This window comes from Neodiprion fabricii, chromosome 6 (genome assembly GCF_021155785.1).
Source record: "Neodiprion fabricii isolate iyNeoFabr1 chromosome 6, iyNeoFabr1.1, whole genome shotgun sequence".
Taxonomy (NCBI): Eukaryota; Metazoa; Arthropoda; class Insecta; order Hymenoptera; family Diprionidae; genus Neodiprion; species Neodiprion fabricii.
The window spans coordinates 18,689,433-18,717,227 of NC_060244.1; the positions used below are offsets into that span (position 1 = coordinate 18,689,433).

Here is a 27,795-nt window from a genome sequence, read left to right on the forward strand (position 1 = left end):
GCAGCTTTATCAGCGAATAATATGTATACATATAAAATTGAAAAAATTTGCAAACGTCAGCTAATCGACAAATTGCTGTCAGGCAAGTTGAAATACTATAATTATGTTTATTTTTAGACACAGTTTAGAAAAAAGAAACACTCGTATGTAATTGTTTGTGACAAGATCTCATTCCGTCAGAAGTTACCGGTGTTTGCGAAACCGTATACATGTATATATATATATATCTGAAATTTTTTGGTATAACAGATATTAATGGGCTAATTTCGAACGTCAGCCGTTCCTCGAGCTCGAAGCAATCCGAGTAACTGTCAAGGCGCAAGTTGAGCGGAGGAAATTGATGGCTTCATTGCAGGTTACACGTATACCAACCCGCAATTCCGAAAGCCATCGACTCGAAGTCCCCCGAACTTTCAGGATCTCCGGTTCAGCCGCATAGCGTTCAAGTTTCGCGTCTCGAATTGCCGGATTTTAGTCCAAGGATCCCCAAATCTTACACATCGCAACCTGAAAGAATTTAAAAGCTTTCCGATGTTGGAAATGAATATTAAACTGGATTAAAATTTCGTGAAATTTCGCGACTTCCGATCATCATTTATTCATTGTCAAGCATTTCATCAGAGTCGAAGTAAATCGAAAAATTCGAAGCGTATTTCGACGCGAGGATCAAGAATTTCGAAATAAGAAATCAGCTTCGCTCCGCGGACTTGTTTGATGATTTTCAAATTTCTCCGCGGAATCTTCGCGCGGGCGAAAGCATCGATGATCACCGAAGCAGACCATCCAAAGTTGCTTGTGAGAATTAACCGAGTAACCGCGATAGGTTTTTCATTGCTAAAAGAAGCTGGAGGATAATTAATTATCGTATTCATCGATCGGAAGCGCGGTAAGCTCGAATAAACAGGACCCCGAATACCCTGCAATTTTTCACCGTTAAATTTTTTCCACCCTTACTTACATATCCACCCTATTTTTCATGCAAAAGCAGCTCTCCGTGAGCGCGGCATGGATATACGTATGAAGGGAGGTAGGGATGAAAACGGGGAAAACAAATTTTGCTCAAATGCTGGCCAGCGTGTACGTGAACAAGACGAGGATACGAATCCGATTTTTTTCCAAACAGCTTGATGTCCAAGTCGATCGTTGAAGAAGAACCGACATCACTATTACCGGAGCTAAATAAAAGTGCAGTTTTTTTTTACGTATTTCAGCGTCCTTCCTGAATTTTTATCGTGAAAAGGGAAAACGGGAACGGAAATTTCGACACGGGGAAAATCCATCGCGATTCCATCACATCCGTCGCGGCTTGGCTCTCGATTCCTTTTCATTAGTTGGAATCGTTATGTGACCGAGGAGTCTGATCAGGTTTCTCAATTTTATAAAATGCGAATTAATGCACCGCGAGTTAATAATCGAGAGTCGGGTGAAGAGAAAAAAGTGTTCGAAAAATACGAAGCAGTGTTATTTGGAACAATAATTTCGAACACGAATCAGACAACACATCCGTAATTCCGTACTATGTATAAATAGAAATGTACATGAGCAATTTCGAATAACACAAGCTAAGACATCGACGATTTGAGAAGCAAGGAAATAAACGATTAAACTCTGGTGTTTTTAATCCGATTCGAATATACTTTCCAACCATCTATTTTTAACCACTATCGACATGACTATAATTTGGAAAAAAAATTGCAATCGGTCTCTGGAGAGCTTTATGGTGAAAAAATTAGCCCAAAAACGTTAGAATTGTATAAAAAATAACAGAGTACAGGCGTGTTGAACATTCTTATCGTAAAAACTTTTCTGAATTTGTCGATATCTTTGCTTGAGTTATTCGAATTTTTGCAAATTCAGTACTGTCACATAGATAGGAATATCGGTTCATCGAATTCGCTATCGTTGACACTAATGACAGTAAACTGCAGATTTTTGAAACGTTTTTTTTTTTCTTCACCGTTTATTCGGACATTACGGGCCCCCCTCATCCTTAATTGCTTTTAACATCTGTGAAATGTGATAAATATATTACGAAGCGATAAGAACTTTGCCTCAGCCACGGTATTGAATTTAAAGTTGCAAGAAAAAAGTCACTGTAAATTCCATAGCCAACGGATACTGTGAGTGTGCAATTTCCTTTTAAGAATATTTCAAAATTATTATAGTCGGTCGTCGTTTCTTCAGATTTCACAAAAGATAAATATATCCTGTAATACTTTAGATTACTTTCTTCCTGGAGAAATTATTATAAATTTGATTAATATGATATAATTACACCATCATGAATAACAACAGGATGGAAGAAGTTATTGCCAAGAGCAAAATACATTCGTTCTCGGTTTCTAAAGCGTGACGAAATTTCGCAGAGGAAAATTTAATGTATATATACATATATACAACAATCACTTTGCGGAATAATATTTCCTCATAGACAGTGGTAATTTGAATGAAAAAATCTTTCTTCACTGTTTCGACGAGTTTCTTTCTTATACCAGAATCATTTCATTACAATGAAAATAATATCTTAAACCAGGAAACATTTCTTGAAACAGTAGCGAAATCATTGTTGGTTACCCAATAATTATAAGCATCATAGAATTTTCACGCTTCTGTAAAAGGTTGCATTAATCTTATATGATTAGAAAATGATTACGACGTGACAGCAATATCGGAATTTTTCCTCCATTTTTCAAAGTTGACGCTACCCGTAATTTCGAATTATGAATATCGTACACTATACATATTACACATACACAGAGTGTAAAAATTCCGCACAACGATATTACTGCTCAGTAATTAATCTCGTATCATTTGCACAAGTCACACAACGACCATACATAATGACTCCTCAAAATTCAGGAAAAAAAAATAATGACTCACGTAATATACACAATATCTTGGAAGGGTAGACCTTTGACTCACAGATGCGAATGTAATCACGGCTAGGCATTCGAGACCGTTTGTATAATTAACGACAGTCATCAAGGCACCGCTATGACATGCGTAATTACCGAACGGATGACACGAGAATCCAGCTTGACGAGATTTCACTGAAAATGTGAAAAATCCCCATCTGACAATGCTTGATTTGAAAAGGATCTAGTCATAGAAGCGATTTGTAACCGGACACTTAGAGTCAGGCGAAAAGATGAAACTGATTATTAGTCGAAGCGATATTTTCTTACGAGACACAGAGGAATTTTATTACGCCAACGATTTTCCCGCCGTAACGGTCATTCCATAATTCCCATCAAGAAATGAATCCATTGTATACGGTGTTTGCGATCCGTTATCGAACGTGAGCTGTATAAGCGAGTACCGCAGTCGAGACAGCGAGCGCAGTAAAGTTACTTCCGTTCGTAAACAGTAAAGTAACGAGTATCTAGAAATATAACCACCCCAGCTTACCGCAGCAAAAGAAAGAAGCTAAAAGAGGAAATTAAATACACGAGACAAAGAGAAAGGAAATTGGAAAGAGAGTGAAAAAAAAAACCATAAGAAAGAACCAAAGGAAAATTATACAAGACAGAGAAATATTAACACGTGACGCATGTGCAACGGTGGGGAATTTACGTAGGTATACACACGTGCATATGGAGGGAAATCTTTCTAATCATACATTCGTTCTGGGACCCTTGCGGGCTTGAAGAAATATACAAATGTGCATATGGCCGCACCCGAGGGACTCGAACAATTAGATCCAGCCGTGCTCTGGACCGATGCGCAAACAGGAAAAGCCGACTCAAAAGTATGAAGGGGAAGGAGCGAAAGCAAAAGGAGGAGTAAGAATAATGGATAAACGCGATGCGTCTTCCTCCCCCGAAGATCGAGCAAACGCGTCACTCCTTTATACCAAAAATATATACCGAAATAGATTCAACGTTGCCAGTATGTAACTGTTTTGGTCACCTTGATACGTGTTTGTACCTACCAATTGTGGCCATATTCATAACATGTAACCTGAGACCGTGGCCACAAATGTTACAGAGATGGTTTGACATTTTATCCGTAGAAAATAACCTTCGAACGACAAAGCGTATTAATTGTAGGTATTAAGACCGTATGGCTGAAACTTGCCGAAAATGATCATGAATCGAGTAATTGAAGAGACTGAAAGTCAAGTTGATGAATAGAGAATTTTACCAAGGTGGAGAACACGGACGGTACAGTGAACGAAAACGGTGCATCTACCTTGATTACAATTCACACCACATTTTTGTACATCCATACGAATGTGGTACCAAAGAATGCGGTTAGATTCTACAGAAATTTTTTTTTACGGAAAGGAATCCGAGATTCGTATAAAAAATAATACTACATGAATTATTCTACAAAACATTTCTCTACGGAACATTTTATCTACAAAATATTGTTCCACGGAAAAATTGTTCTACAGAATATTTTTCTACACGAATTTTTGTACGCATTATTTTTCTACAGATTGTGTTTGACAAAACACACACTCAGAGCAATTACCGGATCGTCAAAATCACACAAAATCAATTTCTGTAGAAAAGTCATGCAGGATTATCTCTGATGCGAATTTCGAATTCCTTTCTGTAGAAAAATATTCTGTAGGAAAATATTTCTGTGGAACATATTCTGCTGAATGTTTGCCGTGTAGAATTGATTTCTGTAGAATCGATCCTCGTCCGAACCAAATCCACAAAATGCATTTCAACCCGTCGACCTGATACTCTCCGGAACATATGACCATGCACCAGGTTGCCCCTCAAGCGGCAAGAGAAAAGAAAAAACGAACCATTTATGGAAGTGAAATTTTCGTCTTCGAATGGCCGGTGAAGGTGATCTTTTTTGCAAATGAGAGGTGCTATGTAGCTCCGTCTTGTCAAATCCATTCGACCCTGGGTGTAGAATCGATAAGGAGAGCGTGAATAATGTTCAGATTCGTATGTGGTACTCGAAAATGTGAAAAGACCGAATGAAAATGGTGGTTACGATGTGCGAAATCCTTCGATATTGACTAATTCTGGTGAGAACGGGTACGACTGATAGTTCAAATCGAGGTTCAAATTATTGGTAACCTTTCAGTTTTTTTCGCTTATCGAATGGCAAATTTTTGCAGTTTTTTAAGTACAATTTAAGAATCTACGTAGTATAATATTAACTACTCGCAATATTTACTGTGTCAGGAAAACTTCCTATAACGAGTAAAACTCTGTTTCCTTTCGAGTACATTTTCAGTTTTTATCATACCATATCAATCGAGGTTAGCTGCTTTAAACGAAAATTCTTCTTTTCACGAGTGAAAAATAATTCCGAATCAGGCCCCAGTATCGTTATACTGGCACTTATTTCGTAATATCACTTACGAATTTCATACTAAAAAACAAAAGAAGAAGAACAATTGTACAAAAAATGAACCGTGCCTTTTTTCAACGCCTGTGTTTCAAAGAGGAAATGTCAACGATCAGACAATAGATCGTCAACCCTCGGAAATCTCGGTAAACCGAAAAGAAATCTGAAGAAGCGTGCGTAAGCGTATAAACGGTATAACAAGAAGACGTAAACGGATGCAGAAATAAAACAATGAGCGGAGCGGTTACACTCATAGTTAAGTAAAATGAGAGTATATCCGGAGATAAGATTTCATCGCAGAGTGCGTATAATAAAGGAATGAGAACGAGAAAGAAAATCCGGGTTAAAAGAATCACTGCATCGTGCACAACCTGCGCATAAAGCAATAAGCCAATCACGTAAGAGACTAGTTTACGCGATGATTCTGGAGAATAGTTAAACTCCGTGTTACAAGCGCTGGCACATCAGCCGTCTAGCTATCATACCCACGTTGTTTTTAAATGGTTTACCGAGTCCCTGCTGAGTCTCGATTTCAGCCCGGCTTGGATGTGGGTTGACGTGTCCCTACATCCTTTTTAAAAATAATTACATTTCGTTAGGTACGAAAGCGAGGGGCGAAGCTATACGTGCAATGGAAAAATATGAGATTTCACCGGAGGTTCGCTGAAAAACACGTGCGATTCTTATTGCAGTTTCGTCACTTTGGAACAGATCATCGTCGTTATGATCGAGAAAGAATAAAGTAACATTTTTTACCGACACTCATGACTGAGCAATTACACGTATGATCGGGAAATAAAAAAACTAGTCGTATTTAATTGCAGGCCCTGAACCTTAAAATTTGATAATTGCAGAGGTTCATTTAGCAATTAGCCAATTACTGCGTGAAAAACCGTCAGTCATAGGTGCTGTGTGTATAGTATAACGAAATTACCAATTAATAATACGCCTTCTAATTCGATGTACAAAAAGCAAAATATCAATTGAGTGAAATGTTCGCGTTTCGATGAATACGAAACGACGAATATTCCAGGTTTCAGGAATGTATAATTAGACTAATTGAGTAATTGAATGAAATTTTTTTTTTCCATTTTTACGGGTGCATAACGCAGTGCAAGCCAAAATAATGAGGACGTATTTTTTGTTTTTCGTTAAAAATGACAATTTTTCATGTTATAGGTGATTGAATTTTACTGAGTTTAACATATATAGATATATCTTGACATGGGTGACGTCGCAATGTTATAGTTTTCAATCTGTTATATCAATGGCAGTTTTGATACGGTCGAAAAAATAAAAAATGCGTCCAAAATATTTTTTTCCAATCTGCAAGAATATGAAATAAAAAAAATTTCATTCAAATACTCAATTACATAAAATTATGGCTGATTTTCCCCAGACACAAAACGCGTGAGGATCCATTCGTTACATGACTGTGTTTAATAAACGCGGTGACAGGATAACGAGGCGTGGAAAATTCCACCTGTTACATTAAAATTAATCCCAGGTATTATAACCCGAAATCCTCCATCCTGATGCTGCAGCTTTGTCCAGTTTCATAAAGCAGAGGCACTGTTTAATCATAAAACTGTCAAAGCGTTGCGCAGTTATATACCGGGAGAAGACCACGGATTACGCCTGACGTACGAACGAACAAAACCCATACACCGAACCCATGGTGGACATGGACGTAGATACGATTGAACAACACAGAGGTGGGAGCATTTGTCATCAGGGGACTCCCACTCCTGCGTCCTCCGTAGTAACTCCTAGTTGACAGAATGCACGGTAAGCACTAAGCAGTCTTTTCGTGACATTTGAAGCAGTCGGTCGGGCATTATTGGCGTGCAAAAATGCACTGGGAATTTTTCACAAATTACAACTGATCGCGGAGTAGGACAGAGTTGCGTAAATCGTGTCGCCGCGCGTACTCTGACATTCAAATAATAATTTATTTGAAGAGGTCAAAAGGTGTTCGGCAAAGTGATATATATTCTACCAGCCCAGACACGATAAGGAACGAAACGAGCTTGCTTAATCGCAAATCCGCGAGTCACTTGCTTGCAGAGTGTATCGCGTGATAGGATCTAGAATTGTATTTGAGTAAGAGAATTAATCGAGAGTGAAAATAAATCGGGAATTAAATCGAGATCAGTTCTTCTTTTACTAAATTTTCATTCGCCTCCACTTGACTCTAACGGCTGATTATCGGTCAATAAACGACTATACTGTAAACCTTGTCTTTTGATAGTTTCAAGAGTGATGTGTATCTTTTAAAACTCTCACCGATCGTCGAAAGTGCGGCCTACTGCTACTGCTCAAACAGCGTGAGTGCCCGACAATCGAAACAAAAGAGTCGATTTGAATTTCATATACGAGTCGCGTTGTACGCCTGATCCACGCACGCCCACGCACACTTGGAAGTATAAGTTTGATTGCGAGCGAATGAAGAGTGAAATTAGAAAACAGGAACGAGATAATGATGACAAACTGTTAGTCACGCTACACCGACTCTCTCTGCAGCTGAGGACCACATTACAAACCGGAGAAAGAACAAAAAGACGGTTCCGAGGGGTTCAACACCGTGTCACATTCATGTGGTAACAAAAAAAAAGGTGAGACCGACACACTTGTTAAACTCCCCCGCTGCACTTGTGCAGTCGCATCAAAATCCAACGAGAAAGATATTAAAACAAAAACTTACGATCATCGAAATTCAGTGTCGGGACAAACTATGGCTGGCTCATCACAGATCGCGGAAAAATTATCATCGTACGATTAATAACCGTGCATTCGTTGCTCCATTTATTAAAGTTCGTGATTACTTTTGTCGCGGGAGCGCCGAACGCTAGCGACATCTAGGGAATGTTTTTCGTACCAGTCGGCGTTCAATGGAATAAAAAGTGAAGGATAGTTGTTTACTGCCCTCGAGACGTGTTTCAGTTCTAGCAAACGTAGACTGGAAGTTAAATTATTGTTACAATTGGTCGGCAAAAAGCCTCGCGTATTATCTGAACTAATAAACAAGCAGTCGAATTCGACAAGACAAGAATAAAGCGAAATATGACTGTCGTCGTATATGTAAAAAAAAATAAATAAAAGAATAACTAGATCTTTCCGACATGCAACCCAAACGAAATATACTAAAAGTTACTAAAAAAAAACTCTACATCATTTTTCAGCTACAATGTAACCGCAGATTGAGAAAACCCTTATAACGATACAACAATTCTACTTGCGAAACGTAAAAGAATCGCGTATGTGGTTTTGAATACCGCTGAGGTGTGCTAAACAGACGTTATAAGCTATAGAAGAGTATAACGTGCCGTAGGTATTCAAAGTGACTCGTGAATTGTTTATACGAAATTATGAAAAAAAAAAACTCTACATCCGCGACGAAGAATTGCAGGACGTTTAAAGATGAGTCAGAGCCGGTTCGAATGAAAAAATAATTCGGAACACGTTGCATCGTGAGCAACACGTTTTTTATCGTGTATGTACAGGCAGTGTACAGGTATGCGATACGCGGTGTACAGGCATCACCATCACCGTCCGAGAAACTTGAACACCGTGGTCGAGTCCTTTCTCTCTCACAAGAAGTGAGTCAGGTTGAGTCACTCATTGACATTCGTGTGATTAACTCGGAAATCATTCGGTGACGTCAATACCATACAACTAGAAATACCGCAGGCGCGATTAACGCGAACCTACTGTAAAGGTACAACAACAATTGCTGGGTCTTAAGACTTCCCATGAGACGTACATATCGGATACGCGATTTAAGTACAAGGTATTTTTTCTTCCAATAATTAAACACTCGCACGCGATATTTTTTGGTATTTTTGTATTAAATCAGTCGTAGGTGTAAGGATATTAATCGCAACTTTCATACGATACAATATATAAGGTCTCTCACATTTTATTCCCATGGATCGCCTTTCACGCAGTTGTTGCTCCTGTTTTTCTCCACCTCTCTTTCTCTCTCTTTTTCTCCTCGTTTGTAAGTGTGTGCGAGTTTTTTTTTTTTTTTTTTTTTTTATCCGCGTTACAGCGAAGGGACACATACCGGGTGTTCGTTAATTTCTTCTAATTAAACTCAATCGAGGTTAATGCGCCGCAGTTTAACCCTAGTTTACTAAATCCAGCACCCCCATAGTCAGGCCAGCATGTTGTCACACATTGTGCATCCTTATATACCGTATACATTGTTCGACGTACTAAACCAACCGACGCTCTCCCAGGTTTCGTCAATTTTATTCTCGTCATGCATCATCCGGAGCATACATAGGAGGAGGGGGATACGAAAAGTTAACAGAATCGAGGAAAATCAATCGGACTGAGCAAACAAAAAGTATAACGTTATTCGCACACTTAACGTTATTGACGTCTGAAACTTACCTCGTAGTTTGTTCCTATTTTCGGGTTCTCGCACTCTCTCGTTCCGTCACGTCGCGCACCTTATGCTGAATTTAAAAAACAGAGAACGGAACGCATCGACACGTTGGTTGTGCGATTAATTTTAAATACGGGACGGAACTAGGTACGCGACGTAAACCTAATTAACACTCTGACTTCCTGTTCTAACAAGCCTTAACGAGCATAATTTTCTGCGCCAAGTGGCTCCGAAAGCTTTTCGCCGCGATCTGGAAGCTGGGACGAAGACTGAGGAGAATTTACTCGGAATTTGCGAGAGCAAACCGCAAAGTTTTCACCACATTACTTCAGACGCCGAGTAGTTGTTGGCCGTGCTGCGACGATTGCTCGAACTATCGCAGTAAACGTATTTACGAACTTATCACGCCCGCAATGAGAGTATAACTATATACATATTGTGTTACACGTACCACGCCTCAATGAATTACTGTCACGGACAGCTGTACGTAGGTACGTACCTACCGGTGAATTAACGGGCATTGATAAACCAGCGTTTATAAATTTGACAATGAATGAGCAGCCGGAAGACAGAGATGGTGCGTGTAGGACGGATGTGTATAAGGTATGTGGGTAAAATTGTACTACGCATGTAGTTCGGATGTATGTAGATGTAGATTCGTCGCGTAGCCGGAGCTGGAGCTGGAAAGGAAGCAAGTGAACCGGTTTTTCACATCAATTTTCAACATCGAAGGGAAACATATAGTAAACAAACATTCAATCTCACACTTGACAGCTTACGCATAATAAGCACGTTCGTAGGTGAAGAAAGGGTTGTTCGAACGAAAGTAACTTTCCACGTTTATCACCAACTTCGATCGTAATCGAATGAAGGGAAAGCGGGGTGTTGAAATTTTGAAAAATCGTATCTTTTCAGCCGGTTAGTAGGAAATACGCAGTACCGACTAAGTTTCGAACGAGTTGGCTGTAACGCGAAAGAAATTTACCTATGCATATATGTCCAACACTCAAGAGGTATCTAATCGTTAAATAAACAAGAGGAGGGCAAACGGGCTGAGCGCGTGTGGAGGCGAGTTGGAGGAAAAATGTTAGTGATCGTTGAGTGAGTGTCGCTAGAGCTGGCCAAATTACGCAATAATTGTTTGGCAACAATGTAAAAAATTTTCAAAGTGGGTGTAGCTATGCGACCAAAGCTGGGTTCATCCAGTTATTCATAGCTGTAATATTGTGCGTATTATCCTAATTGTCAGGCCGAGCAGTTATGATGCTTATCGGGTGTTCCGGGCCTCCCGGAAATCCTGTACCACGATTAATTTTTCGCGATAGAAAAGACGAGGAAAAAACCTAGGACTGGCGTAAGACCGTAACAAGACGCCTTATCTCTAATCTCTACCTCATTCATCCTGCAACATTTTTATCGCGACTTAATAGGAGGGAGACAAGGCGCGCCGGAAGGTGACAAACAGTTTTTCTACCTCGACGTCGGGAAGCACGTTCACTGCTTTTAGTCACACATTCGTGCATATTTTTGGGACAAAACGGAGAATGCACGCTAGCCTCCCGATATCCGCCCGCTACGGGGACTGCTCGAAACGAATTCGAAACGGAATCGAAGGAATCCGATGACTGTGTACGTCGTGCTTAGCAACTTTTCACAACACCCGATATTAACGTAGCCACATCTTTCGATAAGCTCATCGCTCCTACTGCTTCGGTGATACGTTAAGTGTATCAAGTGATCGAGTCATCTCGCTCTAATGGCTATTCCGCGTATTTCCACTTCGCGTGATTCACCATTCATTGGCAAACGACTCGACGAGACATTGATAATCGCTATTCAAACTATGGCACGTAACGAGGCGCGGTGTTATTACAAGCTGTTCTTGCTGAATGGACATACATGGAACAGGTTGTACACAAAGAGATACATGAGTCGAAAAAAAAACCCAGCGGGATCCGCCAATTTGTACGAAAATTATTCGAGTATTTGATTTCGAATAGGGACAGTCGGGGCAGAATTTCGAATATTAAAGCTGTTATCAGGTTCGTGGTCATCGTACCGATTTTTAGACTTGAAACCAAGCGTTGTAGATTTCAACCGAAGAGCATCAAGTCCGCAGTCTCAAGTGTACATAATTGATTTTCAAGAAAAATTTCTGACGCGTCGTTTCTCGCTCTTTCATTATTTTACTTAAATTACACAAAGTAAAAGAAGTGCCTACGGAGAATTTTTTCTGTGGTTCGGTTGCCTTTTGTAAAATTAGTTCGTCAACTTGAAACCATCAGGAAACCGAGTAAGTTTCTGAAAAAAAATGTTATTGCTGCAACTTCCGGGTAACCATGAAGAAATGAACCACCGAATGTCCGGTTCAGTAATATAAATATTCAAGGAAAATGATAACGTTAGTGGGAAACTTGTCTTTCCCCATATTTCAAAGCTGACTCATGCAAGTCCCTCTAATTGTCACATCGAACCCGTATGTGTGTTGAACACAAATGACGACGGGCGAGAACGTTGAAATTTTCATTTTAAAGGTCATTCTCATGCTCCTACCGAACTAATCCGTTAATTTGACGTTGACGAATTAACGTGTATACGGTAGATTAAACACGGTTCCAGACACGGGTGTACGGGTCGAGTTACGAGTGCGCCCCCATCATTCGTCGAAGAGTGGGTAAAATTGACGCGAATAAATCGATTATTAAATGTTACAGATGACCGGAGCCGATCATTTCTTCAAAATGGAACCCGAAGCTACTTGGCTATCGCAGATCACCCAAGAAGCCAATCGCAGCATGCCGATCATCGATAGCGAGCATTCAAGGTAAATGAGAATCCATTGCCGTGTATGTCGGAGATAACTCGAAGCCAAATCTACTCGTGACATCGTCGTTTTCAAAAGTATGTGCGATGCGTCGGTTCGCGTAAACTGCATTTCTTTCTTTCTTATTTCCTCGAGAATTCTTCGATGATCCATCCTGGCCTCTCTCGCTCTCTATAAATCTTTCAACTCATCCCCCGTTTTCTTCCTTGGCGTTTCAAGAATTCATTCCGTACCCGATTGGTTTCGGTACATGGTTTAGAGGACGTCAAAACACCGACGATAAGGTGTATACTGTGCATAGGATGTAGTGTGAAATAGACAATTTGGCGGAGAACGAGGAAAGTTTTGCATCCATATGAGAGGGAGTCAGATTATGCAGTTTGCCAAAGTAGTTTCCCATTTCGCGACGTTATTAGGTGGCAGTAGCTGCAAGTGGAAGCTATAAGTTTTACAGCATACCTAGAACTTGTTGAAAAAAGCACACGCATTTATATAGCCAATCAGCGTCGCTGCTGCTATTCCGTCTTTATGGCTTATTGCATACCCGCTCCAGATTCAGAACAATATTATAAGCTGGATTACGACAGGGACAATATTTGTTCCGCTGCAAATTTTTCGTGCAGTATTCAGAGCTCGCTTGTTTCATCGGAAAAAGGAGGGGCGACATTTTTCACACACGATTGTTAACTACGACAAGAAGGACATTTTTTATTTATTTTTTTTCAAATAATGCATTTTAACCAAACCACAAGCACCGAGTATAACGACTACGCGAATATAATTCAGACATTCTCAATTTTCTTTCCCTGTCTTGGTTTTGATTTAACGTGTTGTTGTTTTTTTTTTATTTTGTTGCAGGTTTTCCAGACCGCTGAGAAATTTTGCCGCAACCGCGGCAATTTTGATATTGGTAACCGGGGTGCTTGGAAATCTTTTGACAATCATAGCACTCTGCAGGTACCCGAAAGTCCGGAACGTAGCCGCTGCTTTCATAATTAGGTAGGTTAATGTGGTGCCTCGGATGTTAGAATCACCACTATATAAAATGAATAAATATGTTCGGAGTAGAAACAGATATCGCGTAAATAATTGAATCATCTGGCACGGTAAGAAATCAATTGAATTTAAAACTTTGTCGCGCCGCGCAGGCTGCGAACGATGAAAACTTTTTACAATTGGAAGTAATTACATCTCTTTTATCGGTTTCTTTGTCCGACGTTTCTTCTCTTCCTCGGCTACTCGGGAGGCGCCCTGTTCAATTTATCTTCACAAAACCTAGCAGCAGCATACTGTAGCCTGTAGAGGAAACGCTTGGCAAAGAGTTGTAATGTATAAATTGCGTCGTTGTACTATATTTGCAAGCGAGCTTTCCCAGGGTTTTGAATCGAACGAAGAATACGTCTGTCTATGTGTATGAACGAGCCGCGGCGAGGGATGCTTTTCGTCAAATTTAATAAAACAAATTCCAAAAATGTGTCAAGTGAGCAAAGAGTATAATAAAATTGGTCGCACCTTTCTCGACCCTCTGGCTATATTTCCGACGACCCACCCTCGGGAGTAAATTAAATTTCGAAACCCAAATCAAATTCAATTCCCAAGTCTTTTCTGGCTTCCACAGAGCTACGATACCGCATTTTTCGCTATTCGTCGTCGTCGTTTCGTACTGCGAATTTCTATCGACGTTCACCTTAAATTGTAGCTTTCTGGAACCTTGAAACGTGGGGAAAAAGTCGGACTCTCTCACATCTGTATCTTTTGTTGGGGTTATTTTGTTTTTCTCATCGCGTTGACACGAATCTTCACTAAATTTTCAACTCGAAAAATTTCTTTTGTTATTTTCATAGAATTTCGTGACCAGAAGTGCGAAAATTGTGAAGTTGAAAAAGTTCACAATTGCAAAAATCTCTCGTACTTCATTAGCGTGACAATGATCGCTTATTCTTACGTCTGAATTCCAGTTTATGCGTGGCGGATTTCATCTTCTGCCTGCTTGTGCTGCCCTTTGACTCTATACGTTTCATCGACGGTGGATGGGCTGAGAACAATTTCCTCTGTCACCTGGTGCCGTTCTTGAGATACGGCAACGTCGGCGTCAGCTTGCTCTCCGTGGCTGCTATCACGGTCAACAGGTAAAACAAATATTCATACGTGATACGTATTATATCAAAGTGTCGGATATGGTGACGTCGGTTTAATCTCCTGCGAGAAAAAGTTACACGAGACATGTACAAAAACCGAAAACTGTGAATCTTTACTGTTGCGATCGACAAAAACATCGTCATCGGCTGGTAAAGAGTACCTGACTTTTCAAATTCATGAATTTCCTCCCAAAAATCGTGTAATAAAGTTTTTTAAATAATCAGAGTTTTCCTTGCGAATATAGGTACATCATGATAGCTCATCACGAGATATACAACAAGGTTTATAAAAAGCATTGGATCGCGTTAATGATCCTGTTCTGCTGGTGCTTTTCTTACGGTATGCAAGTCCCGACGCTGTTAGGAATTTGGGGTGAGTAAAAGTGCCAAGCTTATTGACAAGTACATATTCCTGGAGACACACACACACACACGAGGCCGAGTTACTACTTAGTGCGTACCGTGTATTTAATTGTTTAATTGAAGTTGAGAAATCATGTCGGCCGATCTGTCAATCAGTCAGAGGTGGCAATGACGCGTGCTTGCAGTTGGCCGGCAAGTTGGCGATTCACGGGCTGTAGATCTCTGATCCTAAACCTCGTTCCAGGCAAATTCGATTACGACCCCAATCTCGAGACCTGCTCCATCGTCAAGGACGCCCAGGGTCACAGCTCCAAGACCTTCCTGTTCGTCATGGGATTCTTAATACCATGCATCATGATCGTGGGATGTTATGCGAAGATATTTTGGGTTGTTCACAGGTGAGATTTACCGATCGCCGAATCGATGAAAATTTCAAGGCTATTGAAAAAATGCGCGACTCCATTTGTGTAACACGCCCTGTTCCGACTGTTCACTAGATCCGAATCACGAATGAGAAAACACGCTGCACCGACTATCAAGTCACCGCACTCACCCAGGAAGGATGTCAGGGAGATAAAACAGCGGAGAAGCGAGTGGCGCATCACCAAAATGGTCCTTGCTATTTTCCTCAGTTTCCTAGCTTGCTATTTGCCCATCACGATCGTCAAGGTCGCCGATTCTTCCGTCCAGCATCCTGGTGAGCATTCCATTTCCCGACAGTCATTTATATTCTTAATCATTAGTCAATATTCTGTCTGCAATATTCGAAAGAAAACGTATATTTTTATTTTTTTAATCGTTCATAATCCATTACATTCCCTGATTCCATCCAACATACTTCAAGGTGTTCCACATGTTTCCGCATCATTTTGTTACTCATTTCTACAAGGTTGTGTTTTATTCTTTGCTCGAATGCTGGACCTGCAATGTTAATCATTACATGACTTAACTCCTAAATTCATTCATTAATTCGATTCGAATAGCTCTGACTTGAATCACTCATTCGGACTCATGTGTTTTTCTAATCGACTCAAAAGTAATAACAATAACAATAACCACCGGCTTGTCGCAACCAATTTAAATTTTTCGAACGATAAGAATACAAGGAATATGTACATACCTACGTGTAATATAGTAGCAAGTAAAATCGTGAAGTAAGAATTCAATAGAAAACAGGAATTGTGTTGAGAAATGAAGAGAAATTGGAAAGTTTTCAAGGTGATACAATGCATATCCTATCAGGGAATGTGAAGAATTGAGGCTGCAGTGAATTTCACTGCGAATATTTCTCACACGATTTTTCTTTTCAACTTACACCTGACATACAAAATTCACTGGCTTCTTCGAAGATATTTTACAAAGTTATGCAGGCCTGCAAAAATTCCAGCAGGAAATTTTCCATAGACATTCTATACATACGTATACTTTCTCCTGTATAATGCTTTGTATTCAACATTATAGACGTACACTTGTCCGCATTAATTCTGAGACAGGTAATTTTTTCCACCAATCGGTTAAGTTGGCAATGCAGAATCAACCCGCAGCGCCACTGCCGGCCAGCCGCGAAACAGACACAATCTTTGTTAACATAACATAACCCATGACCGTCGAATCTAACCTTAGAATACGTGTCAATCCAACAAATCATTATTCCCGCGGTATTCTAAGGTTAGATTCGACGGTCATGGGTCATGTTATGTTTATCAAGATTGAGTTTGTTTCGCGTTTGGCCGACTACGGCGCTGTAGGTTTCTCTGTGTTGCCAACATAACCTACTGGTGTAAAAAATTAGCCGATTCAGATTCATTGTCCCCAAGTGTACATGACACAATATTTGGAGAAGTGCAGAAAATCGGTTAGGGTATTTTTTTTTTTTTTTCCTATCAAGTGACCGTGACGTTGATTATAATTATCGAATAATTACCCTTCCAGGACTCCACGTTGCCGGCTACCTTTTGCTTTACTTCGCCTCCTGCGTGAATCCAATAATCTACGTGATAATGAACAAGCAATACAGGCAGGCTTACGCCGGGGTTATAAGCTGCTCGAGTATCCGGGCATCGCTAACTCCTCACGGGAGCAGCGCGCCAGCACAGAACAATTTACACCAAGGTAACCATCACCACCATCAACATCACAACATCCACACGCCAAACCAAGTCCACCACAACCACGTCCATGACATCGTCGTCGCGACGGTAGCTACGGTCACGAAACTCTGACCGAACCACCGTGTAACCAAATTACAATTGCAGTTTACACAGTTTCGTAAGTGAAGGGACTAAAATGCTTCTAAGATTGGTGGCATCGGCATGTCTCGGCGCAACTCGGGCCGGTTGATTAATTAACTTCTCTCTTCTCTGTGTGATCATGCCTGTGTGTTTATAACAATATCCCGCATTGAAAACAGAAAAAAACAAAAGAAACGAAAATTGAGGATGTTTCAGGCAAAACAACAATTCTGACGTGCCAAAGCTTTAGAAGAAAGTTTCAACAATTAACCGAATTCAATTTGCTTTGAATAGTAATTCGACGCTTATAAACCATCTGAGAATTCCAATATAAAGAGAGCTAATTACTTGAACAACTTTATACAGCTAATCACGTTGTAGGCATGGTACTACTTCTCAAGTGTCAAAAGCATATCGTTCATTCAATTTTCATTAATTATAGCTCGTTTTGTTCTGAAATGAAGTCTTTACAAATATTTGGTGCTGCAGACTTTTGACAAGAGGAGTTCGCAATCTACATCGACAGACTTGTTGATACGACGTATATTACGAACTTGACGAACTTAAAGTAAATTCACATTTTTTCAATGTTTTTTTTTTCTCACGGCAAAGGTTTTTTCATTAATTTACTTTACTACTTTAATCAAATTTACCTCGATGGAATTCGATCATAGATTTTCAACCTTTGTCTTGCCTCGACGTTTTTTCGACTAGACTATACGTATTATGCGTCTGATACATCCTTGAGCAGAAATCCTCGCACGTCATTCTGAATATCCAATCGCATCTACACATCCTATTACACAATATATTTACACCAGACGTAGGTATACGATACCTGTTAGTATTAAATTACAAATCGTACCTAAATTTATTGCACGTAACAAGCAAACGATACATCTTATCATATCTTCTTTCTATCTATAATCTACCTGTGAGCGGTAATTGGTAAACGACGATTTCTAAACGTTCGTGGTTCTGCTAACCGAACCAAAACAATGGACAGAGACGAAAAACCTCTGTTAGCTCGTTGAATCCATTATTTGGCCTTTTCACTAATTTCACAATTTATCTTCAATGTGCAACCAATATCACCTATCTATATCATCAACACAATTCTCTTTCAATGTAGCTAGAGCTATTCTTTTCTTCCAAGGACTTGACGATTGTTTTCCTTTTGACAGTTTCAGGTGTAGCTGATTCGAACTACCCAAATATTTTTTTACTTAAAACCATTCCATGAAAACCACAGTCGGACGTTTGCATGTTCGGTGGCAGTGAATATAGGTACCTACTAATGCACTACAGTAATAGTAGTAGTAACAATATTGGATTATAATTAACAAACTAATCTACCTCGAATTTAATCGAAAACTGTATTTCTATACGGCATAAAAAAATAAACATATATATTTTAAAACACACTTACAACAAACTAACACCGAACTAACAATGAAGGTCGGACTGTAATTTTGTAACCCGAGTTTTAACAACTAACAACCGTTTCGTTGATTAAGTTTTTATCTCAATTATCGTGTTGAATATTTATTTCATCTTTTAATTGTCAATTAATTTTACTTAACGATGACCTTCGCGTTATACCTGTATATCAAATGAATACCGTTGACATTAGTTTCCTCAAATTTCAGACTCTTCAAGAGATAGCTACAGCAGAACTATGGTGTCCAACGTATCCGTGGCTATGAACCCGATGAGTCCTACGAGAGATTCGCACTCCAAGGATATATTGTGATTTTCCAAAGGACCAAAAAACGATTCGCTCTGAAATAGCCCCGTTGTAACAGTCTGCAATATTTTAGGAGATGTAAGACTCGGCGAAGTGGACGATAAAATGTCAAGATTGCTTTGATACAGTTACCGTACGTGAGCCTTGTCGAATCGTTGCGAGCCAAAGCTGTCTTTTACGTGGACTTTGTTCATATTCTCAGACTTTAAACCTGAACTTTTTTCACGGTAGAGGCGATTTAAATGAAACGCAGTAATCGCGATTATACAAGAATCTCGTTAATTATACCAAGAATCGTTAATACACTGATTAAGAATCGCGCGTTCCTCGAGTCAGAAAACGATCAAGTATAATTAAAAAATTTATATTAAAACCCGTGTTAAGTTTATTGTATATTTAAACCGTAGTTTTATATCAATACTAAAGCAAAATTCGAGTGTATCCATACGCGTACATACCTATACATATGTATTTAGGCATTTTTATTTATAATAAAAATAAGCTCTATACTTGACCGAAGCCTAATCGTAGCATGTATAGGAATAACGTATGTATATATAATATGTTACGTAACACGCATACATACATATAAGTATTCCTTGCAGACATATCATATTTTTACTAAAATAATATTATAGAAAAATATCATATGCCGAGCGGGATCATGTAACAATTTATTATAACCAAAGATGATAACGATACAAAACAAGAAAAACATATATATGTATATACACATACGCACCCTTGTAAATATATCGCTGTTATAGGTATATGCAGGTAATTAAAGTATTGTATTAAAGATCAGTCGATGTACGAATGATAAAATCAAAGACTATATTTTATATGATTCGAAACAAAGATGTATATATATATATATACATATATGCACGGAAATTCATATCAATATTACCACATATTTTTATGTACAATTATTAAAATGTCTGTAAAAAACCAAATATATATACACACACACGATTATACATGCGCCTATCACTAATTCACGTACATGCAATATGATTTTTTCGATAATTTTCAATGCAAGATCGGTAACCCGTATTCGTAGATTCGTTCAATAGGTGTTATTATACATCTGCTGAACAAACCTGTATAACAATTAACATCATGTACGTACATAAATCGATATGAGATAATATTATTTATATATATACGTCATAATTACGCATCTCGTGAAACGATATATCGTGTCAATTTCGCGTTAATGACGTAATTTTGGCAATGATGTTGAATATTGTAGCTAAATACGTATGCGAAATAGATATCTGAAATTCACGGAAGCGTTTGTTCATCAGATTTTACAACACGTATTTTTCTCCTGAAACACCGGTCCGTCTCGAAGTTTTATGGAGTCGCGTATCTGGTCCTCTACTCTGGTCTTTATAACATTTTCCACCAGGTATCGGATCGCTTCGTCTGCGAAAATAAATACGTCATAATTTTCCGCATGAATGCATTATACGCTTGGAATTCCGGTAATTTTCACCAATTTAGCATAGAGAAAATAAATTAATTCTCGTTAAATCGATGCGAAAATAGTCGCTTCATAAATTTGATATCAATAATCATACTGTTCAGAATCTAGATTTGATTTACGCAATCGTGTCTGTGATACCTACTAAATCCTGGTGGAAAAATTTCTCTGCAAACTTTTCAAATAAGCTCGATGAAATTCCGTTGGAAATTAGAAAAAGTTGCCGAGATTTTCACGTCGCATCGGAAAAGTTTCGAATATACTTGCACGCATATTTGCGAAACGATTTGATACTTCTGTGTACGCTTTATACATTTTTCACCGAGCGAAACAACGTTGCATAAAAATCCCCGAGGGTTTTCAAAAACAAAACGTGGCTAAACTTTCTCCAAGTTCTTTCAGAGAAATTTTTCCTGCACCGGATTTAATTTTGTTTAAATAATTGCGTGTACGAAGCTGGAGAGTACGAACCGATATTAACGTTTTCCTTAGCCGATGTAATGTACCAGGAACCGATGGAGTTTTCTTTGCAAAACTTGACGATCTGCTCGTTGGGAATTGCGGAATGTTCAATGTCGCATTTATTCGCGAGCAGTACGACGGGTATGTTGGATCCATCTGGGAGGGTGATTTTTTCGCGTAAATCGACGAGCCATTTCTTGACAGATTGAAAAGTCGCTATCCTCGAGATATCGAATACCAGAGCAGCGGCAAGCCTGGGAAATCATCGTGTGCTGTAATTTTTGGCTCTTGGGATTTGACATTTTCTTTTTTTTTTCTTTTTTTTTTTTTTTTGACATCACACCACAGCCTCGGAATATTTACGCGCGTAACGTATATGAAGAATTTCAAATGGAAAAGAGGAAAGAAAGAGAGATGACTGCAACGACCAACTTTGAATGATTTCGCTTCTCGGTGTGACAGGCGAGTTTGCTGTTTATAACGAAATCCTGATTTGTAAACAATTGTATGGGTTTAAAAAAAGTGCAGTGACGACGCCGAGGCTCGATCTCGTTCACACATTTCCAAGAAAATTTCTGGCATAAGCTTTTCTCTCTTTCTTTCTTTCTCTCTGTTTTTTTCTTGTTTTTTTTTTTTTTTTTTTTTTTTGCATTGATTCTTCTCTTTTTTCACGCACGTTCAGATAAGGGAGAACATGAGACGCGATAAGAGACGGAAATTTGTAAACAACGTATCTGAAAATGCTGACAAGAAAAGCTATATTTAAAGCTAAAGGCAAACAGTTTGGTATATTCGTAGCGGAGGAAGTAAAGTCGGAACAACGTTACTGCACAGAACGGAACGAAACCAGGTCACGTAAGACTTTCGATGCACGTAGGTACGAGTATACTACAATGTAGTATACAACAACGTTGAAATTTCATTTTTTCAATCATAAAAACCAACATTAAATACCACAACGAGAACTATTTACACACTGTGAATTATTATAAGTATAAACTCTTGATACTGATAGATAAGTAAGATATAATAAAATAAAAAAACATTTACGCGTATTTGTAGTAAACTCTCGTCATGTAACCAAATCTCTCGTGTCCCGCAATGTCCCTAAAAAGGTAAACGGAAAAAAATTAGGTCGTTAAAAAATAAATAAGCATTAGAAAATTTGTACCAAAGCAGTGATTAACCGATAAATTAACACAGAGTGTCACTATTTAACGATTTAATCTTTAGTTCAGAAATTTTGCTTTCTACTCGGATGTCATTGAACTCAATTTTCGCAACGACCGTGACGGAAATTTGAGTTTATTTAATCATTTGAAATGACTAAAATACAATTGAAACCTCGACACAGTTTATCGTATATTGTGAACTTATTTTTGATTAAATTAGATACGATCAAATAAGGATTAGCAGAATTTTTCGGTTTACTTCAATATTATTGCGAATAAAGCTAAAAATAGTGCCACCCTGATACTGTGCGTAGGTATGTAGATTTTTACATATTTTCGAACGCATGCGAGAATATATCCCTTGTTAATTTTAGCTGATGAAACTCATCATTCGAAGAATAAAAGTATAGATAGAGACCTTCGAGTAAAGATGTGTTACAAGCTTGGAGTAAAGGCGATATGTATACATGAAAAAATTTATTCATCTCAAACGCGTTTTCAAATATTTTCCCTTCGAATTATAATCAGGCTTATTTGTTTTTCAAAGAATTTATTATGTTCAGTCCCTTCGGCGAATAATTAATCTCGATAAAAGCGGTATTTATACGCGTGATCCGAGCTTCGTGTATACAAGCTCGTTTGGTTCCGCAAAAGTTACGCCGCCAATTCCGTGTAACTTAATCAACTTGTATAGATAAGATTCGGTTTTAATTTTGGAGAAAAATATACTCGTCACGTAATGATGCAAATTGACAATTACCATAATTGCAGATTTATTTTTGTATGGGGATCCCAGTCGAGAGTTTTTATCGCAAAATCAGCGCCTATGGTAATCTTGTAATTCGATGAGAATTTCCCTGGAAGAATAAGGAGAAGATGAGAAAAAAAAATATGTGAAATAGGATGAGAGAGAAAAAAAAAATGGTGAAGATAATAAATAAATTTATGAGTGACTCGTAAATCGTGAGAATGAGAATATTTATTCAAATCCATGCAAATCTCGCACAAAGATGCGGGCGCATTCATGCCGACATATAACCCTTACATTACAGGTTCAGAAGTTACACCCGCTCACCATAGGGCAGCTTTTTCCTACTAGTTCATGCATTATAAGCCACTTTAGAGCCGCGGATCGTCTCGAGAAGACGCCAGATTATCACTCACGATTTTTATAAGCCGGTAATTGTAAACCAAATCTTATATATATACGAGTATATATATATATATATATATATACTTATATAAGGGTACAAAAAAAGTAAGGAAAAAGCGAAAAGTCTAGCGTTAAAAGTGAAGAAATTTATAAATAAAATCAGAAAGCTTTGGTGGAGAATTACATAAAAAATTGCACTGGATGATTTGAGAGCGTCGTGGGGAAAATTTTAAAAAGAAAATATAAATAATGCCAAAATTTGTGTGCGCAAGAAAGAAACAAAAAATTACAAGGTTTTTCATGACGGTCAGGAGCTTGAAAATTTATAATGATTTTCAGAAAAATATAAAAAGCAAAATGTGAACAAAAAATGATCAAAGACGTAACCAAAATCGTACGTAATGTGAATCATCCGTGTGATTCAGTTTCCATTGTGATTATCCCCAAAACTCTGTCTAATACACCCACGTAAGTATACAGTGTAACTCTTAAACCAGCTACACTTCAGTAGGCTAAAGAAACGGAACTTTCTCAGTCGAAACTCGAGCTATAAATGGTCTTTGGTGAAGAGACGGATTTTATTCCACCGCGAAGCATCGTTTCTCCTCGAAAGTTACGTACATTTAATGTATACGTATAAGGGATTATTTATATGTAGCGGTTTGTCACCATGTAAAGAAAATATACATATATCTACAAACGTCATACATATACATAGGACATTTAATGACGACTCGACTTGCAGCTACACAACTCTGTCAATCAATTATTCAATATATACAGTTTGCATGCATATATTTATACATTGATGCAAATTTTTTCTCCAGATCGAATCGTCATTCGAAAATCTTTAAATTCGTCTAAAATTCTGTTCAAGAGAACAATAATTTTGAGATGCCTACCTTTTTAAATGGTTCTAATTGTTATTGTGCTTTACTTTTCGTACATATTTATCTTATACCTGATGTTGAGAAATTTTGTATCCGTGTCTTAATATTTTCTCAATACGACAAATGTACTGTGAATACACGGTAAATGTAGTATTATACAGTTGTATATTATAACATGTACAATTAAAAGAAACGGAACATATCTGTTGCTTTCAAAAAATGTATTTACTCAAAGTTTGACGTAAAAAATACGTATGGATCATGCTATTGGTACATTTACCAAATGAAATATCTTACACTGCGGTATTAATTTCTATAAGCCATCGAGAATACTTTGCGGAAATATTGTAAGAGTTTGAGTAGTAAAAATAGAAACATCATGCGACTGAATTCAAGAGCTCGAAAACTGATTAATAAAAATAGATCAAACCCGCGATACGTAGGAAGAAATAAGTTTCGCTCTCTTTCCTAATTCCCTCTTTCTTTTCATTTTATCAAGAAGTAATGACGCGTACGTGCGGACATCTGAACACACAATAAAGCATGCATTATTTTCATTCATGCAAGACTGTAATTATCGAAGTGGCTAAAGAAGAATATTACCTTCGGTATATCTCCGGACGATGGCTGTTTTACCTAAAAGTAATCGAAAACCGATACCTGATATGAATTATGTTTCAAAGTAAAATAACTAATTACGGGTTCGAAATTAGTAAATCTAGCATAACGATACAATAACAACTAGCCACTGTTTTACAACTTTAGAATTAGTTTGTAAAAATATTGGTTAGAAAATAAATTAACCTTTCTTTATTGAAGCTTTAATTACCGCATACTGCGTTTCTGTAATTTCGGAGACTATGGAATAGCGCGATTAATCGTAAAAGGGACGTTTCGTTACACTAGCGTTACGAACTTCAACCTTCTTATGTATTTACATGTATATCAGTTATTGCGACTCAGTACACAGCAACTAATTATCGCCCGTTACCGAGATTATTGAAAAACACATACCAGCTTCATGGTGTAGAGAAAATAATAATACGAGTAAAACAGAAAGGGACAAACAGTCAGTAATTGGAATACGGTTACAGTAATTGGAGTAATTGAAATCTCCCGTTACCGTAAGCGTGTGAACAATTACCGCTGAAAGCGGATTATAATATGTTTAGTTCGAATGAGACGAATTAAAGAAAGTAGCCAGCTTCCGGCAGTATAAAAGTAAGTATAAATAACCGTATTTCGATGGTTGCATCAGCCACAGAAATTAGATCGAAATTGAGGCTTTCAAGAGTTTTCACTTATCCAGTTGCTCGACAGAAAAGTTAAGGTAAAGAATCGGTAAAAAGTGTAAGTTAGAAGCTTGCAAAAGTGATCTTCAAATCACAAACGACAATCGATTTCTCACCAATCGTGTAACAGATCCAATGGTAACAGAATTGGGTGAAAATTCATTGTCAAATTTTTCAAGAATTCGGCCCTCTGACTTTGAAGGGTGTGAATACAGTGGATCAACGTTTTTTTCTCCTCAAGATTCGAGTACGAACGATTGACGGAAAAAAGAACTGATCAAATTGTCGACATAATTGGTTAAAAACACCGGTTACACTTTGAAGAATTTATTTTACAAGCGTCCGACGCAGGCAACAAGTACTGGGGAAAACATTTGAACGTCGGCGGTAAGAGAAATGCAAAACAGCTGACGATCGGGTAGAAATGACAAACGTTAAAACCGTTGATGATTCGAAATTTGAAAGCGTGGCGAAGATTAAGTGGAAAATAATAAAGACGTTACGGTTCTTTCTCGAGATATAACTAAACTCAATCAGATGTTTACAAGTGTTTATTCCTTGAAACCGGCACGAGAGGCATTTTGTATCGTAATATTGAAGATGCTTATCGCAATATTGCTGGAAACTTTTCTCAACTCACCAACGCCGTAATCACCGATGATCAGAAACTTGAAAAGTAACTCTTTTTGACCGAGGTTCGAAAGAGGAACGTCCGAGTCTCTTCTAATCGTTCTCTGGCTGCTCATTTTCCCAATTTTCGTTTCCCGATTTATTTCCCTCCGCGATTTATCAACCCGGTTCTGTGTTTTAGGTTAGAAATCTGTCCACACTCTCGACACTCTGGATCATTTCGCTTCGAATATTGTGATAAGCTCTGCTCTGGCTATCTCCTGGCATGCAGCTGTATGCGAGCGCATTTATACACACATTTACGTGAAAAGTAAACGTGTCAATTCTCTGTCTCGCCTTCAGTTTCATCGATAACAATTCGTTTCGAGTGTACGGGATATTTTCAACACTTGGAAACAGGTTGTATTTCGATTCAGATCGCGTCACAAGTTGTATCCAACTTTTTCCAACAGTACAATGCACCTCGGCAGTTAAAACGGAATTCGGATTCCGTCGTGTATTTTCAAAGTATGATAAACACTAATTGTTGAGGTTCATTATGCCAGATTTGAGAACCTCTCTAGCTCGAAGCTGACACGATCTGGTGTCGAATTGAGACACTAGGATTCAAAGATGAATAATTAATAGTCTTATAATGCCGCGAAATGTTTGCACGGAATAAGCCGATGTTTAATCTGCGGCCACGTATTATTGAACCAGTTGAATAATCTATCGCTTATCCTTTGTCATATTGTTAGAAGAAAAAACCCACTTAAGAATCTTCTACAATGTACTGTATAAACAAATTGTTATAGATTATAATTACAATCTAAAGTAACGATTTTACACATGCGCAGACAACGACAATTGACACTAAAATTTATAAGTCGATTTTCATCGAAAGGAGAACGGAGAAAAAGAAATGATTTATTTAAATACGTATTACCCATTTAAGATAATAGATAGACGGAAGAGAAAAAGGGAGCGGATCGTGTCTTAAACCTTTCTTTCGGAAATTGATAACGAAATTCTCATTTAAATAAATTTCGTGAACATTATCATTAAGTAAATCGACATGTTTCCCTAGTTGAAAAACATTTAAAATATGAATTCAGCCTATTATGCGGAAAATAACGGCGGTGAATTCATCCGTTGAAGAGCAAAAGCATAAAAATTTCCGGATATAGAACAAAGTTGTTGAACTTGTACTTATTTCTTTGTTTTCAAAATATTTAAGAATCTATCAAATTTAGTTTCTCCTGAAGTTAACATACACCTTGTGCAATAATACATTTAATATTCAGGAAACAGAACAGGCATCAAAATTTAATTTCTCTTCCATGTTCTTTATAATTGCGATTATGCGACGAATAACACATTATTAACGTACTGTTTTCTCAATCAGATTGTGAGAAGAAAATAATTTGGCCTCGATGCATATATAAGTTTGCACCCTTCAAAAATTCGTTACTCGGTAGCTTCACATCAAAACACCTAAATCATTTTTCCGCAAAGCTTTCTTCACAAACTGAACATTAATTCTCATCAATTTTATAAAGACACGTTGAATCATATTCACTAATCTTCAGAGTTAAAAGAATTCGATGGAAAACTTCACAACTAACAGTTGTTTACAGATTTTTTGCGAAACCTCGATATGTTCTAGATTATTTACTGGTAAAACAAAAATTCAAGATTAACAACGGGAATTCA

The 27,795-nt window shown here is 38.0% G+C and overlaps 3 protein-coding genes across 9 annotated transcripts in view; 1 reads left to right on the forward strand and 2 right to left on the reverse strand.

Annotated features, from left to right (window-relative positions):
• Nucleotides 1–14,600, reverse strand: part of LOC124184354 (G-protein coupled receptor moody) — an 86,162-nt gene extending 71,562 nt beyond the window's left edge. The window contains exons 1-2 of one of the 4 annotated variants that reach the window (XM_046573958.1): nt 8,024–8,089; nt 373–507 (exon numbers count right to left, since the gene is read on the reverse strand). Coding sequence is in view for 1 of the 4 variants with exons in the window: in XM_046573950.1 (XP_046429906.1) it covers nt 8,024–8,029 (6 nt within the window). In the remaining 3 variants the exon portion in view is untranslated. Of the gene's footprint in view, nt 1–372; nt 508–8,023; nt 8,090–9,717; nt 10,670–14,481 lie in introns of those variants that run through there. The other 3 variants (XM_046573957.1, XM_046573955.1, XM_046573950.1) reach the window with 3 other exon arrangements.
• On the forward strand, nt 7,123–19,053 carry LOC124184358 (G-protein coupled receptor moody). 3 transcript variants are annotated; one of them, XM_046573966.1, is made up of 9 exons: nt 7,123–7,934; nt 12,427–12,536; nt 13,395–13,535; nt 14,495–14,665; nt 14,920–15,047; nt 15,282–15,435; nt 15,535–15,734; nt 16,970–17,149; nt 18,453–18,555. In XM_046573966.1, the coding sequence occupies exons 2-9, from the start codon at nt 12,427–12,429 to the stop codon at nt 18,509–18,511; spliced, it is 1,143 nt and encodes a 380-aa protein (XP_046429922.1). In that variant the 5' UTR covers nt 7,123–7,934; the 3' UTR covers nt 18,512–18,555. The 3 variants fall into 3 exon arrangements, with proteins under 3 accessions (XP_046429922.1, XP_046429923.1, XP_046429924.1); XM_046573967.1 differs by lacking the exon at nt 18,453–18,555 and adding an exon at nt 18,918–19,053 and having other exon boundaries at nt 7,817–7,934; XM_046573968.1 differs by lacking the exons at nt 7,123–7,934; nt 18,453–18,555 and adding exons at nt 9,029–9,109; nt 18,918–19,053.
• A 196-nt stretch (nt 19,054–19,249) lies between these two features.
• On the reverse strand, nt 19,250–27,698 carry LOC124184360 (ras-related protein Rab-32-like). 2 transcript variants are annotated; one of them, XM_046573970.1, is made up of 6 exons: nt 26,114–27,698; nt 24,785–24,817; nt 22,899–22,995; nt 22,017–22,073; nt 20,976–21,220; nt 19,250–20,446 (listed from the first exon to the last, which is right to left on the reverse strand). In XM_046573970.1, exons 1-6 carry the CDS (start codon nt 26,217–26,219, stop codon nt 20,322–20,324), a joined length of 663 nt encoding a protein of 220 aa, XP_046429926.1. In that variant the 5' UTR covers nt 26,220–27,698; the 3' UTR covers nt 19,250–20,321. The 2 variants fall into 2 exon arrangements, with proteins under 2 accessions (XP_046429926.1, XP_046429927.1); XM_046573971.1 differs by lacking the exon at nt 24,785–24,817.
• Nucleotides 27,699–27,795: the final 97 nt, after the last annotated feature.

What these genes read in the sequence shown, in the direction of transcription:
- LOC124184358 (XM_046573967.1), top strand. Translation starts at nt 12,427, where the DNA reads ATGACCGGAGCCGATCATTTCTTCAAAATGGAACCCGAAGCTACTTGG. An exon ending in ATATTTTGGGTTGTTCACAG is followed by an intron (nt 15,436 to 15,534) that starts GTGAGATTTACC and finishes ACTGTTCACTAG; the next exon opens with ATCCGAATCACGAATGAGAA. An exon ending in TTCTTCCGTCCAGCATCCTG is followed by an intron (nt 15,735 to 16,969) that starts GTGAGCATTCCA and finishes TTACCCTTCCAG; the next exon opens with GACTCCACGTTGCCGGCTAC.
- LOC124184360 (XM_046573970.1), bottom strand. Translation starts at nt 26,219, where the DNA reads ATGAGCAGCCAGAGAACGATTAGAAGAGACTCGGACGTTCCTCTTTCG. An exon ending in CATCGGTGATTACGGCGTTG is followed by an intron (nt 24,818 to 26,113) that starts GTGAGTTGAGAA and finishes GATTACTTTTAG; the next exon opens with GTAAAACAGCCATCGTCCGG. An exon ending in TAAGGAAAACGTTAATATCG is followed by an intron (nt 20,447 to 20,975) that starts GTTCGTACTCTC and finishes TTATTTTCGCAG; the next exon opens with ACGAAGCGATCCGATACCTG.